The sequence below is a fragment of the Heteronotia binoei genome, chromosome 21 (assembly GCF_032191835.1).
Source record: "Heteronotia binoei isolate CCM8104 ecotype False Entrance Well chromosome 21, APGP_CSIRO_Hbin_v1, whole genome shotgun sequence".
Taxonomy (NCBI): Eukaryota; Metazoa; Chordata; class Lepidosauria; order Squamata; family Gekkonidae; genus Heteronotia; species Heteronotia binoei.
Genome location: NC_083243.1, coordinates 38265567 through 38281628, shown reverse-complemented (window position 1 = coordinate 38281628; position 16062 = coordinate 38265567). Strand labels below are relative to the sequence as shown.

General features: G+C 43.7%; 1 protein-coding gene across 1 annotated transcript in view; it reads left to right on the top strand.

Moving 5' to 3' along the window:
- Positions 1-1004: 1004 nt before the first annotated feature.
- Positions 1005-16062, top strand: part of RIN3 (Ras and Rab interactor 3) — a 120813-nt gene continuing 105755 nt past the window's right edge. Inside the window, exon 1 of the mRNA XM_060262391.1 lies at positions 1005-1395. Within this exon, the coding sequence (XP_060118374.1) occupies positions 1361-1395 (35 nt within the window). The 5' untranslated portion in view covers positions 1005-1360. The remainder of the gene's footprint in view (positions 1396-16062) is intronic.

Below are 16062 nucleotides of genomic sequence, written 5' to 3'. Positions count from 1 at the left end.
AGGCTCTGCAGTGACCATAAGGGCCTGACTTCTGCAGTAGCCAATAGCAAGTTAATTGGTGGCACCTAATTGGGTGCCCATAACTGACCAATGAACAAGCTTGGGCCCTGGTTACCTGATTGGACTTCCAGGTAGCAATGGGCCAGGATGGGAGGCTCCAGGATGACCGTTAAGGGAAAGAATGGCAGCAGGGAAAAAGGAAGACTAAATTAACATGAGATGGATGGACTCTGTGGGAAGCCATGTTCCTCAGTTAGCAAAACCTGAGCAAGGAGGTGTTGGAGGCCACTAATTCATAGAATTGCCATAAGACCCAGAAGCAATTTGGCAATCAACATGCACACATTTTACACATCCAGGAATGCTGTGTTAAAGGTGTGTGTGTATGTGTGTATACAAAAAAAAAAAGCGCCTTGTTTAGAAGACTTATATTCCACCCTACCCCACAAGCGGGCTCAGGGCAGATTACAACATCATTAAACAATTAAAAGCCAATAAAATCAATAAAACAATCGTTAAAAGTTAGCCTCATAGCCACGAACAGGAGACAGAAACAGTTCACCAACTTTCCAGCTGGCAGATGAATGAGATCATATCACGTCACCCCCGGAGATCTCCAGCCGCCCCCTGGAGGTTGGCAGCTCTAAGGGAATGTTGTTAGGCATGTGTGCTCCTCTTTGGCATTACACGCTTCATTCTTGCAGGTCCTGCCGTAAAGCTGCCTGAAGGTTTCCAGCCTCCATCTGGTTCCAGTTACTCCCTCCCAACCCAAATACACATACCTCTGGAATTCGCAGGCGGTCAGTGTGCGGCTGTCGAAAGCGCCTTCCCAAGTTCCCTGTGTGCTCCAGCTGCCTCAGCTCCAAGATGTACCTGTAGGGCCGGCGAAAGAAATCCCTCCTTCCCTCATTTTGTTCTGGGCTCCAAGGGTATGCCGGGTACAAAAGGCAGCGATTCACAGCCCCAGGCCTTTTTTTTCTAACAATCTGAGGGAAGGTTCATGACTAAAAATGGGTTGATTAAAAAAAATAAAAAGAAAACCCAACCACCCTTGACCACCAAGGACTGCCTCTTCCTGAAAGCCCCTGTTCACATAAATACAGGAAGTAGAAAAAGAGAGAGGCTTGAAAGCACATATACTTGGAAAGTTTATTCTCACCGCGAGGCTCTTGCGGGGACAGGGGGAAGAAGTGGGGGAAGAAAAGCGCTCGGGTTTGGGTCGCGCGGAACTGCTACGTTTGGAAAGAAAAGCGCGGAAGGGTGTGGAAGCTTTTGCCAGGAAATGCCAAGGGATGAGTTTCTCCACGAGGGAGACCTAAAAAGAGTCTGAAGGGAAAGGCGCCTCCGCAATCTCGCTGGAATGAGGAAAACAGCAGAGAGCAAGCAAGGAGATGGGTGAGTCCTCCAACGATAGCAGCTCTCTCCTTTCCCTGCTTCCCTGAAGTAAAAGGTGCCCCCTCCCCTCCTCGCCTCTATTTGCTCACTGGGGGAAAGTTGAGTAACCGCAACTCTTATAATTCACTGCCTTTCCTTCAGTGCTAATAAATGCCTCTTTCAAAGTTTTTTTTTTGAAAGGCGGAAAACTCCTGGCCAGCTAAGTTGGGCAGAAAGCGTTCTGTTTCCAAATTGCAACTTGTGTATCTGGAAACACAGCGGAGTTTTCCCATGCAACCCAAAGGGAAGACTGGCTTTTTGGTTTTGCTTGCTAATATGGATGTGGTTGCAAGGGTAGGATTCCCACTCCCGCCCCTTTCATGCCTCTGCTTTTGAATAGCCGCTTGCCATCCATACATTAAGCAGGTGAGGCTTTCTCTGGCATTTTAGAGCTGCGGCTTTACCTGCATCTGGGCTGCTGGTAAGGCCGGAGAGCAGGGCCTGTAAGAAAGTACCGGCAGTCGATCATTAATGCAGGATGGATGCGGAACCTTGAGATATCGGGGCGGGAAAGCAAGTGTAATGTTTGTGCAGTTCTCTAAGCAAATGTACATTTTCTCCTCATGAGGTGGATTCAAGGAAAACAGGCTCTGCAGGTTCCTGCAGCCATTAAGGTTGAATTGGATGGGGGGAAGTATTGGCTAGTGCCAGTGTACCACTAATCCACATGAATGCGATCCTCAGAATAGTATTTTAAGTTGGTTTAAATGAACATATGTGCACATGTCACTTTGATGCTCAACTGGAAAAGAAAACGGCAGACTCATTTTTAACCTGGTGAATGTATGGATGTAATGCAAGTTGCAACACCATATTTTATAGTTTGCCATGGGAGAAGAAAGAGACTGACTGCCCTTTAATTCCTGTCATCTCCACACTTCCTATTTCTGGTGTGGGTCCATATATATATGTTTTTAATGTTGCTGGGGTTGTTTTAATGGCTTGTTGCTCTTATATTGACAGTTTCTTAATTTTAGCTGCCTTGAGCAAGACTCCAGAGAGATGGCATACAATTTTCCTAAATAACTATACAAATGATAGTTACATTGAAAATCCACTAGGAAGAATCTTGGGTGGGTCAGATTGGTGGATTTTGAATAAGTAGTACTTGGGAGCAAGAAAAGATCATCAGCTCCCTCTGACTTGTATTTTAAACCACAATTTCTCCTGGTAGTTTTTTTTTTTAAACTTTCATTCTTTTAAATGGAAACATCACACATTTAAATGCCTGTTAAAACAAAAGTTTTTCCAGCTGGGGTGAGTAGATATTCCAGTTGGGTAGGGTAGTGCTCCCATTGACCTAATCTTACCTTCAACCCTGCCAAAACCCCTTCTCATGTGGCTCTTTGCTCCTAAGTGGCAGAACCGGAAGTTACTGTCTACAGAAGTCTATTAAAGAGTCTCAATATTGTAAATAATTCACCTTTTATGAACAATTCCAGACCTCCTAGTTTTGGAGAAAGGGCTGTATCACGGCCTGTTTGTATCCACAGTCAAAATTAACAACATCCCCTCACAGTGCCGTTACTAATAATAATTAATAAATTTTTATTTATACCCCGCCCTCCCTGCCGAGGCAGGCTCAGGGCGGCTTACAGGACATGGTACGTACCATGATACAACAACAATAAAATCAAACAATAACAATATAAAACTGTTCATGCATTAATTAAATTACATAGTCTAAAATCCAGTAAAAACTTAACGGTGCTACAAACTCAGTATATATAACTGGTATCTGGACACTGTGAGGTACTAGATGAAGGTAAGCTGTCTGAAATATAAACAGAAGTTGTGTTAATTGATGGCGAGTAAGTGTCCAGCCTGGATGGAGTTTTACTCCAGCTGAAAGAGCATGCTTGTAGTTTGGGTGTGTTCCTAGACTTCTTGCTGACTGTATCAGGGGTGGCCAACAGTAGCTGTTTTTTGCCTACAACTCCCATCAGCCCTAACCATTGGCCATGCTGGCTGTGGCTGATGGGAGTTATAGGCAAAAAACATCTGGAGAGCTACCATTGGCCACCTCTGCATGATGGCAACAACATAACCTGAGGTGGGGGGGCATCTGTTGAAGCCCATGGCAGCACTCATTGCCACCAGCACCCCTTAAATCTGAGTGTGTGTCCTACCACCCACTCACCTGCAAGCTCTCTCCCCCATGCTGTCCCAGCTGCATCCACTGCCCCAGCATTGCAGAGGAAGGGTGTGTGGGTGGTGCATTGCAGCAACACTCCTGCAGACCACAGTAGAGTCCCTCCCATTCAGTGCCCTTGTTAAAGGGGCATGCAGGCAGTATAGACATCTCTGAGTGGAAGTACTGGAAGGAACTCATGGGTGGCAGATGGAGACATAGGCAGGTGGGCGCCCAGTCGTTAAGTGAATAGGAAGGGAGGTGCATCTTAATAGGCAGGGGAACTTTGGACATCTTTGCCTTCCCCCTCCTTTCAGGTGGTGGAGGTTGTTGCAATGCAATCCTACGCCAAGTTGCACCCTTCTTTGTCCAGCAAAGACAGTGGGTTGACAAGAGTGTACTTCTACTTCGGATTGTGCTGTTATAATGCATCTGGCCAACTTATAATGGTGCACTACTTGTGTCTATTTCTGGAGAAGGTGGACCTAACCATAGTCACTTGTGTCTTGGAACTTTGGGCTACTCTGCCCCCTGACTTCTGCTTTCCCAGGCTCAAGTGATCAATTTCCCACCAGTTGCTGCATTTTGTGCATTTTGATCCGCATCTCTCTCCAATTTCCATTGCAGTTTCTTTTTGTTGTTTTTTGGAGAGCAAGAAACCGTGAGGGAAATTGGAGGGAATTGTGGATCAAAATGCGCCTGTACAGCAACTGGTGGGAAATCAGTTGCTTGAGCTGGGGAAAGCAGAAGCCCAGGAGCAGAATGACTGCTAGTGAGGAATCGGTTACAGTTCACATGGAGGTGCTTTAGAAGACTACTTGGAAATTCCATCTGGTTGAGAACCTGGTGGGCTAGGGTTGCCAAGTCCAATTCAAGAAATATCTGGGGACTTTGGGGGTGGAGCCAGGAGACTTTGGAGGTGGAGCCAGGAGACATTAGGGGTGGAGCCAAGATCAAGGCTGTGACAAGCATAATTGAACTCCAAAGGGAGTTCTGGCCATCACATTTAAAGGGACGGCACACCTTTTCAATTCCTTCCATAGGAAATAATGAAGGATAGGGGCACCTTCTTTTGGGGCTCATAGAATTGGACCCCCTGGTCCAATCTTTTTGAAACTTGGGGGGTATTTGGGGGAGAGGCACTAGATGCTATACTGAAAATTTGGTGCCTCTACCCCAAAAAACAGCCCCCTCAGAGCCCCAGATACCCGCAGATCAGTTCTCCATGATTTTCTATGGGAATAAATCTCCATAGGAAATAATGGGGTTCCCAGTAGACATTTCCCTCCCCTCCCCCCGCTTTCTGATGACCCTGAAGCGGGGGGAGGGGAGGGAAATGTCTACTGGGATTTTTTAAAAGGTACATGATACGATGGGTAAGTTGCCTTAAACATTTTGAATGGAAAAGGTGGCATATAAATATTCTGGCCATAAAACTTCAGGCAGCAGCAATGGTAAGGTATTACTAGCCAAATGCAACACTACTTGTTCCCAAAGTGCTTCCAAGGAGTTGAATGGAGCTCCCCCCCCCCCAAGAAAAGGAAATATGGTAGATCTGTGGAGGGAGATGGCTAAAGCTAGCTTGGTATAAAGAGCCAGCTTGGTGTAGTGGTTAAGAGTGGCAGACTCTAATCTTGAGAACTGTGTTTGATTCCGCACTCCTCCACATGAAGCCAGCTGAGTGACCTTGGGCCAGTCATGGTTCTCTCAGAACTCTCTCAGCCCCACCTACCTCACAGGATGTTTGTTGTGGGGAGAGGAAGGGTGAGAGATTGGAAGCCACTCTGACATCGGGAAGTGAAGGACAAGGTATAAAACCAGCTCCTTCTTTAAACTAATGGGGAGATGGTTTTGTTCTGTCCCTCCAAGGAGTCATTCAAAATGGATGCAGGTGATAGGATTTCTGGCAGCATAGAGATTTGTTTGTAAGCATAGCAGTGTGAGATCCACATGAAAACCAGGAATTCTTAAGGAATTAAAAATGCAAGTACTCAGTAACCACAATGTGGTTTGCTAAACTGGGGTCAAAATGAGTTAAGGAAACCAAAGACCCATCAAGTGCATTCAGACTTTTTGAAAAGAAATATTGGAATCGCTTATAAAAATGACAAGATTTTTAAAGCAGATCTTGTGCTTTAAAAAAGGGATCTTGAGATTTTGGAACTATATGATTTTAATGAGTTGATAGTTTGAAGATGCTTTACTGTTGGGCGTAGCTAGACAAAAAATTGTAGGCTGGTTCCTAAAAGAAGCTGGTGGGAGGAAATTGTGAAATCGTGAAAACCCACTCCTGGGGCTTTGGGGAGGGGTCTTACTATATGACAGGCCGACTTTAGGTTTATCAACCCCCCCCCCCTCACCAAGAAAACACTAAAAGAAGTTCCTGTTTCCTACTAAAACAATCAAAGGAAGATGACATCATCATGTAAAACCTTTGTTAACCAAGTGGGGAAAAAACATAGCATGCCAGGCAGTGGAAGGGTTTCTTATCTGTCTTCCACACTCTGGGAACACCATTTCTTAGGCTGAAGGTATCTGGATATCACAGTACAGTATACAGTAGAAAAACCTGTGGTGAGAGATGACTCAGAAGGAATGGAACTGAACACATGCTAGAGAAAACTTCTTATGCTGTTTCATCCAGACTCATATTGCAACTCCCAATCCAGTTTATTGTGAACAATAGAACTGGATAGAACGCCTTTCAGAAAAGGGTGTAGGACGAAGTGAGAAATTTCAGCAGAAAGGGGAAGAAATCGACAGCTAGTTCCAAGACTGCTTTCCAATAAATTCAAGATTAAATTTAAAAAATAGAAGTCACATGTGTGTATTTCTTTAGTTACTGAAAGTTTTAGGTTGGTTACCTTTCCAGAAAAAAAATGCTTAAGACAGGTCCCAGCTTTCTTAAAAATCACACACTATCATCACAACAGTAGCAACTGGAGGGAGGGGAACATACATCTGATTCAAACATTGAAAAGCATAAACAGTGTTAAAAGCAGAAAAAGAAATATTTTTATATAACTGTCTGCCCCACCACAATAAATTCCTATTTTTATAGTTAGGCTTTTGAATCTTTGCATTTTATCTGCTTGATGCTCCTTTTAATCGTTTTTGCTTTGAGGTGTGTTCATGCTGCTAGTTTCTGTATGTTTTAGTATGATGTATTAACATTGTGGTCATAAGCAGAGTTTAGAAATGCCAACCTTCAGGTGGGGTCTGGAGAGCTCCAGAAATTACAGCTCATCTCCAGACTACATAAACCAGTCCCCTGGAGAAAACTGCAGCCTCAGAAAACTATATGGCATTGTATCCCACTGAGTTGCCTCCACGCCCCAAAATCTGCCTCCCAGCTTTACCCCCTTCCCAAATTTTCAGGAAATTCCAAAACTGCAGCTGGCAACTAGTAAAGTTACACCTTTTTAAGCCAAGTGACTTCATTCAGATTCTAAAGGTGTAACTCTGTTTAGTATTAGACTGTAGAGTATATCTACTTTGAGAATATTTTCAATGAGTGGAACATAAGCATTTTAAGTGCATGATATGGTAGTGGAAAGTGCCATCAAGTTGCAGTTGACTTATGGAAACTCTCTAGGGTTTCAAGGCAAGAAGTGAACAAAGGTAGTTCATCATTGCCTGTCTCTGTGTAGCAACTTTGGGCTTCCTTGGTGGTCTCCCATCCAAGTATTAACCAGATCCAGTCCTCTTTAGTTTCCCAGATCCGATGAGTTCAGACCAGCCAGGGCCAACCAGACAAGTCTAGGATATGAAAAGGTGTGGAAAATTCTTATAATAAGCCATTGCAGTATTCATCAACACAGGTAAAGTAACACTTTTTAAATTGGATTGTTTAGGCCACAGTTCTGTATGTAGTTATTTGGAACTGTAGAGGGACTTGCTTCTAGGTAAATGTAAGAAATATAAGAAAGGGAAAGGAAAGGTCCCCTGTGCAAGCACCAATTGTTTCCCACTCTGGGGTGAGGTTGCTTTCACAACGTTTTCACGGCAGACTTTTTACGGGATGGTTTGCCATTGCCTTCCCCAGTCTTTTACACTTTCCCCCCAGCAAGCTGGGTACTCATTTTACCAACCTCAGAAAGATGGAAGGCTGAGCCAACCTTGGGCCGGCTACTTGAATCCAGCTTCCGCTGGAATCGAACTCAGTCGTGAGCAGAGAGTTCAGACCACAGTATTGCAGTACTGCTGCTTTACCACTCTGTGCCAAATGTAATACTGTTAATAATTTATAAATGAAGTGACATAGGCTGTAACTGAATGATTAAAATGTGGAATTTGCTGCCAGAGAGTGTAGTGAATCACTATCAGTGATGGCCACAGGCAGAGATATCTTTAAAGGGGATTAGACAGATTCATGGAAGATACGTTTATCAGTGGCTACTAGCCATAGTTCAGAGGCAGTCAACCTCTGAATTCCAGACAACATCAAGCCTCTATCCCCTGTTGTTGGCCCTCCAGAGGAACTGGTTGGCCACTGTGTGAGAGAGGATGCTGGACTAGAGGAACCAGTGACTGATCCAGCAGCAGGGCTCTTGATTCTGTTCTTGATTCTTCACTAGGTTGAAATTCCTTCGGGTTTTGGTGAGCACTAAACAGCCCAACTGTGCTCAGGATAGGAATCTGGGTATATAATGTTCAGCACATTGTCATGAGATAGAACTATTTTAGTTGATTTGTGCACAAATGTAAGAGATGAGAGACATTTTCACATAGGACTGCTACAGGCACAGTCATTATGTGTTGGAGACAGACATTAACTTTTTCAAAGAATAGAAAGCAGTGTGACAAATGCACAAATTCTACAAACCCTAATAAAAATGCACTGTTGTTTGTGGTGTGTGTGTTCATCCCATTGTTATTCACAGGCTTTCTACTGTGTTTTTAAAAACTGGCAAGTTTGACAAATGGGATAAGTTTGAAAAAAAGAGCTGGGTTGTATTGCAGAAGACCAACGTTGTCCATATTAAACAAAAGGAAATTGCAAAAACATGAATAATTTTCATTCAGTGTTATCCAGAACACTTGTATGCTGGAGAGACAGGCCATTTTCTCAAGACCTAAATCTTGCCTTTAAGGTGTTTCCTTAATTCAAATTAACCCTGTAACTCTTAGAGTATGCATCCGTTTTATTCAGGCACTCTGACTTGGGTGGCCCAGGCTAGCCCAGTCTCATCAGATCTCCAAAGCAAAGCAGAGTTGGCCCTGGCTAGCATTTGGATAGGAGACCTCAAAGGAAAATCAGGGTCATGATGCAGAGGCCGGCAATGGCAAACCACCTCTGAAAGACTCTTGCACTGAAAACCCTACAAGGTTACTGTAAGTCAGCTGTGACTTGACAGCACTTTCCGTCACCCAATCTCCCAAGCACTGCAATACAAGTTGCAGTTTGTTCTTTGGCTTTCTATGGTCTAGGGGGGGAAAGCCACATATCAGCAAATGACGTTTCTGTTTTCCATTTGCAGTTTTCTTTCTGAACTGTACAAACATTGGGAGGGTATTTGTTTTGACAGAAACAGCTATCATTTCAGGAATTCTGCCACGTATGCTTGTCTAATGTAGCCCACACCAGCCTTAAAAATGTACAGTGGAGCTTTTTTCCCCACACCTCTCTATGAGGCTTGTCAATTCCAGAACTGCCTAAAGTAGCAATAAAGATCCATATGTGCAGAGTGACTTCTCTGGCCAGTAAGTTACTTTTCCAACCCACCAGCAGGCCAATAGGACAGAGTTATGACTTCTAGGCTGATTTCATGCCCAGCATCTTTACTTTTAGGAATTAACAACAGCTTCCCTCCCATCTGTCTTTTGACATTAATAGGGAAGGACAGCTAGGAATTCATGGTTGTTAGAGACAAGGAAAGGTCCAAAGTGACAAGAACCACCTGTAATTAAATTAGCTGTCCTGAGGTATATAAATGTGCCCACAAGATAGAAGGATCTGAACAAGAGCAGCCTTTTTGTAGCTCTCACAGTGGTAGATACAAGATGGAAAAGGTGATGCAGTCTTTGGCAAAGGGATATCATGGTTTTTCAGTCACCCTGAATTTAATTGCACTTGGAGCTCCTTCACATGTACGCATTCATCAAGTGATAACTTGTATGTGTGAATGGGGCATCATAGAGCAAACAAACTCAGCTGTGCTGTGTTGTACAAGTGATGAACAGACACGTGTTAATTAGCCTTGAGCCAAACAGAAAGAAAAATGTGGCGTTAGCTCTACTGACAAAAAGAAGGGTTATATACAGAATCCAATTTAGTGGGTTGGGTCATAGCAATGGTAATGTTGCAGTGTGGTTTTATTTAGGGATTTTCTTCAAGAGAAAGATAAAGGGGACTAGACAATACAAAGGAAGACACATTAATAGTTGCATAGAAAAAGGACTCTTTAGCAGAAAAAGCTATTCTCATTATTGCAGGACATGTTTTGTCTTCCAAACTTCCTCCCAATTTGAAATGTACAGGAGCTCTATATTTCCTTGCAACATAGACAGAATAGCAGGCTGAAGGCCATGAATAATCCACAAATATTAAAAAGTCCTGTTTCACAGATTGTCATGCAAGTTTAATTCTGTGTCTGGAAACAACAAAATAAGCAGATGACCATTGCATCAGATACTGGGGGAAACTGTTGATTTTACTGCTAAATTGTTCAGTGCATCAAAGGCAGTAAGATGCTTTGGGGGAGGGGAAAACCTGCCGAAGGAACTTGTTGCAGTGATTGTGGGAAAGGCAAGGACTGATCTGTAACTCTTAAGTCTGTAGACTTGTTCAAAGCACATACTTCTTATGGTGTGTGCCATAAGCATCTTTAGGATTGCAGGTCTCCGTTGGAAAATACCTGGAGACTTTGGGGGTGGATCCAAGAGAGGGTAGGGTTTGGGGAGGGGCCTCAGCATGGTACAATGTCATAGAGTCCGCCCTTCAAAGCAGCCATTTTCTCCAGGGGATATCCGGGCCCCACCTGGAGGCTGGCAACCTTATCTTCCTTTCCTAGCTAATATGCGTGCTTCAAGCCCTGCCCATATTTAGGCATGCCTGGAACTTTTGACCAGTCTTCAAGAGAATCCATTTAAGGCTTTTGCTGCCTGTTCTCTTCACAGGAGATGAAAGCCTAAGTAGTGAGCTTTCCTAGGGGAAATCTGAGACCATCATAGCCTGGAGCAGCAATTGCATGCCTCTGTTCTTGTAGAAACACATATGAAGCTGCCTTATGCTGAGTCAGACTATCGGTCAGTGTTGTCTGGTCTGATGGGTGGCAGCTCACTATGTTGTCAAACAGAGATTTTTCACATCATCTACTCTACCTGATCCTTTTAACAGGACATGCCAGGGATTGAACCTGGGAGCTTCCACATGCAAAGCAGATGTTTGACCTGTAAAGTGGGGTGGGTGGGTGTTATCTTCCAGTAGGTCTTCCAAAAGACCAGATTAATCGCTCAGGCTCTTGATTTAATTCCCTGCTCAATTAATCCACTTGCTAGATGAAATAGGATCATATCATAAGAAACATGGCTGACCTCTAATCCATTTCAAGGTACTATCTAGAGTTGTTAAACTTCAGGTGGGGCTTGGAAATCTCCTGAAATTACAACTGCTCTCCAGAGTACAGAGATCAGTTGCCCTGGAGAAAATGGCTGTTTTGGAGGGTGGACTCCATTATACCGTGCTGGGATCCCTCCCGTCCCCTGGCAGTCATAATCCTATCAAAAGAAACAACTTGAATAAACTGTTATACTAAAGGCTTAGCGCTTTGCTATTAAAAGGCTGGTCCTTCATTCTTTTTCTTTTAGTTTTTGTCAACATTAAAACAAAAATTGGCTCAACTACTTGCATTTGGACACAGTTCATAAGCAAATTCAGCACCCAGAACCATGCACCCTGAATATATTATACACTATAACTATGCAGTAATTACTTTGCTTAAAAAGGAAAAATTAACAGAGATTGCTAACCACAAAGTAAGAATTAAAAACAAAAAACCCTTCATAGCGGCATCTTAGTTTCACAAGAGAACTCAGTTATGCAAGTATTATCCATAGAAGAAGGTCAAAACTAGACATGCTGGCTTTTAAAGAAGTCTGAAAACACACAGCAGCTGTGGGATGACTGTTAAAAAATGAAGGAGAGCCTAGATGCTCAGAATGCTGTTGCAGAGAGACGGAAGGGCTCCTTTCCCCCCATACCACATATTTTCCTGTGCTGAAATAGTGCTGTGGGGGGAGCCATTTCCCTGCTTTTGCCACTCCTTGTGCACAGGAATACTCCACATGGAGCAGCAAAACTGGAGAAATAATTCTCCACAAGTGATTGAGTTTTTATTCTGCCATAAACTTTTGGGGACTAGAGCACGCTTTGTAGGCCAGAAAAGCTCACAGCAGAATAAAAACTTGCTAAGTCTCCTGTTGATTTAAATAAAGGGGTTGTTGTCCCTGCTGAAGCCAAGAGACCGAGATCTAGTTTTCTGGAAACTTTTCTTTCTGTGCTTGTTCAACATTATCAACTGGAATTTTATGTGAGTATAACGCAAGAGGAACAATCCTACTGATCTCTCATCAGGCAAGATCAGCACCAGGGCCATCATCCAAGATGGTTTTTCAAAGTAAAACATGCTACCTTTGCTACCTCTTTTCTGCTCTGAAATCAAATGTGGCTTGTATGTTTCTGACACAACAGCAAGGGAAGCTACTGTGGTCATGCACGGCATACATTCTGGACGTAGCTGCAAACTCTTCCCCCTCCCTCCCTCCCTCCTGTGCTGTGGTAATGATTACCACAGCTGCAAGCACATTTCCTTTGTCCATCTTCTGTAAAAAGGGTAAGCACTTTGTGCTATCAAGCATGATAAATAAGATTCCTTCATTGTTTCTAAAATAGCCATCATGCTGGGTGGCTAGAATTTTTAAGCTACCTCATGTTATTGTCCCTTCTGGTTAAACAGGTTTGTTAGTTTTTGTGTATATGTGTGTGTGTGAAAGATTACAAAAACCCTTCAAAACCAGTGAACAGGAAGATATGGTAGTGAGATGAGTGTGCATAACATGGACATTGATGCCTCTTGTTGTATCATTGGAGTAGCTAACTTTTAATTTCAAAGCTACAAGACTTTTGGGATGCAGCCAGGTTAAAACCTGACTGGGCTTTGACCTCTAGAGCACTAAAGAATATAGGTCCAAAGTACACCTCCCTCTCCCTGCTGCATGCAACTTTCTCTGCCATTTCCTTCCTGGAAAAAAGAGGAGGGACCAATTTATGCCCCCATTTCTCCTCCTTTCTGTGTGGTGTATGGCATTTTATGTACCATGCTTACTTCTCTCATTCCACAAACTATATCAGGGTGGCCAAACTTGCTTAACATAACAGCTACATGGAATAAGTGTCAGATGTTTGGAGAACTGCAAGACATGAACATTAGATGTTTGAGAGCTGCAAGGGAAGGAAGGAAGGCAAATAGATGGTGGGAGGGAGGGAGAGGTAGAAAGCAAGCAATTTTAAATCATTCTCCAAGCTGGCTTGGTTTGGAGAAGTTATTTAAAGAGATAAATGCCTTCTCCAAGCCAGTCGACAAGGCATTGGGGACTTTGAGAGAGACACAATTTGTGTGAAAGAGCCACATGTGGCTCCTGAGCTGAAGTTTGGTCATCCCTGAACTGCATAAAATAGAATCGTTCAGGAGGGCATTTCTATAAAGGTAATAAAACTGTACTATAATGGAATGGTTTAGGAAGGCAGTTTATTAAGGGAAAGGGGCAGTGAACTATAGCATTGTGGGTGGTGGTGGCGATGGAAAGTAATGTCAAGTTTCAGCCAATTTATGGCTTTAAGGCAAGAGACTAGTGGAGGTGGTTTGCCATTGCCTGCCTCTGTGTAGCAACCCAGGACTTCCTTGCTGGCCTCCCATCCTAGTAGTATCTGGGGCCAACCCTGCTTAGCATCGGAGATCTGATAAAATCAGACTAGCCTGGACCACGTAGGTGAGGGCAGACCACTGTGTATAGGACATATTACCTGTTTGTTGCAGATATTATCTTGCTGGCATTGTGTTACTTTCTCCTGATGTAATACAATTTCTCTGCATTGTATCTGCATTCTGTACCATGTGTTTGTCCAGGGATATCCTGTGCTCATTTTCAGATATCTTTTATCCTAGTCCTAGGACATTGCTTATTAGATGTCTGATCATATTGATTGCATCAGTTTACACTGTGTAATCCGCTTGGATTCTCAGCAAAGCAGACTATAATATAAATAAATATTGAAAGTATTTATAAACCTTTCTTCCAGAAAACTGGGACCAAGGTTTTGTAACAACAAAAAAATGAATACACCATAAATATTTTAAAAATAATGGTTAACATACTTAGCAATAAGGCATTGGTAAATTTCCCCACTCCCAGCACCATCTTTTTGGGCTCAAAGGGAGCTTCTGGAGAGGAGGGGAGTAAGGAAGGCAGAAAAAAAAATCACTCATGAGAGCTCTGCTCACAGTTCCTGATATCCAGCCCAAAGATGAGAAACATGCAAGCTTCTTCATTTTCAAAAATGTTATTTGTTTTCACTCAGTTCTTCCTTATTCCAGTCTTTCATTGATTTCAATGGGAAATGTTTCATGGGAAATATATGCAGAAGGCTGGATCTTTTTTATTATCTGTACAGTTAGAATGAAATTCTCAGGGACTGTATTACACACCCCTGTTAAGGATGCCAGCCTCCAGGTTGGACCTGGGGATCCCCTGGAATTATACATCATCTCCAGACTGGAGAGACCAGTTGGACTCTGTGACATTGTACCCCACTGAGGTCCAAATGCTCCCTGGGCTCCATCCCTGTTGTGTATAGGAACTAATGTTGTTATGTTGTAAGGGTGTTCCTGCCTGGCTCATTAGAGCCTTTAGGCCTGAGCTTGGGGACTCAGGAACAAAGGGCAGTAGGATCCAAATCCTTGCTGCCCTGCTCCAATCACGGGCCCTCTGCTGGTTTGAATGATCCAATGGCATGCTTGCGCAGGAGCCTGAATGTATATATAGTTGGCCCCGTTGGCCCAGTCTTGAGTCTTTTCCGTGCAGCCCTATACTATGTTGTGCCTAATAAAAGAACTATGATCATCACCACCTCTCCTCTTAATTGCATTGAACCCACTATATTATGATCCTCAAATCTCTAGGAATTTTCCAACCTGGAATTGGCAACCCTACTCCTCCAGTGGCCAGGGCAGTCCTAACCCCTGCTAAATTTCAAACAGATAGGAGAAAAGAAACCAGGTTTATAGATGTTTGCCGGTACAATCCTAAACAGAGTTAACTCTCGTCCAGCACTAACATTGAAGTTGATGGGCTCCGAAGGGTGTAACTCTGCTTACGGTTCCACTATAAATTTATTTGCAGACTGCGCAGAGGCAGATGTTTGACCCTTGAAGGATGGAAGGCAGAGTTATAGAAGGGCCAGAGGGAGCCATTTTGAACTCCAAGGAAGGCTGGTGGCATGACATTTTGCAGACCTAGAGGCTTGCAATTTGACAGCCCCTGGAAGGAGACTGCAATTCTCTCTGGATACCCATCCTTTTCTGACCCACCGCCTCTCTTGGCAGCTGAATCCCAACTTTGCTGGTCCTCGCATATGACCTGATGCTAATCCTGCGGGTGTAACAAGTCTTTTGTATGCATAATTTTCTAGGAGTCTCTAGTCATCAAAACTCTAGAGCAGGGGTGGCCAAACTTGCTTAATGTAAGAGCCACATAGAATAAACATCAGCTCTTTGAGAGTGGAAGGAGGGAAGGAAGAAGAAGATATCGGATTTATATCCTGCCCCCCACTCTGAATCTCAGAGTCTCAGAGCAGTCACAATCTCCTTTACCTCCCCCCCCCCTCAACAGACACCCTGTGAGGAGGGTGGGGCTGAAAGAGCTCTTGCAGCAGCTGCCCTTTCAAGGACAACTCCTGTGAAAGCTATGGCTGACCCAAGGCTATTCCAGCAGGTGGCTGACCCAAGGCTATTCCAGCAGGAGGAGTGTGGAATCAAAACCAGTTTTCCCAGATAAGAGTTTGCACACTTAACAACTACACCAAACTGGCTCTCCAAGCCCCTGGCTGGCTTGATGTGGATAAGTGATTTAAAGAGACAAATACCTTCTCCAAGTGAGCTGATGGGGCAGAGGAAGGAAGGAAAGCAACTATATGGGGGAGTGGGGAAGGAGAGGTGAAAAGAAAGCAACTTAAACTTTAAATGTATTTTCCAAGCCGCTGGCTGGCTTGGCATGGAAAAATGATTTAAAGAGACAAATGCCTTCTCCAAGTAGGTTGATGGGGCAGTGGCAACTTTGAGAGCCACACAATATGTGCTAAAGAGCCACAATTTGGCCACCCCTGTTCTAGCGAATCATAAGCCAAGAAATTCCCCTTCCCTCATCATCTTCATCCCTGTACAGCTTCCTTGTAGGTATATCAGGTGCTTGAATTGAGTCCCAGGGCTGCGGTCTCAGCA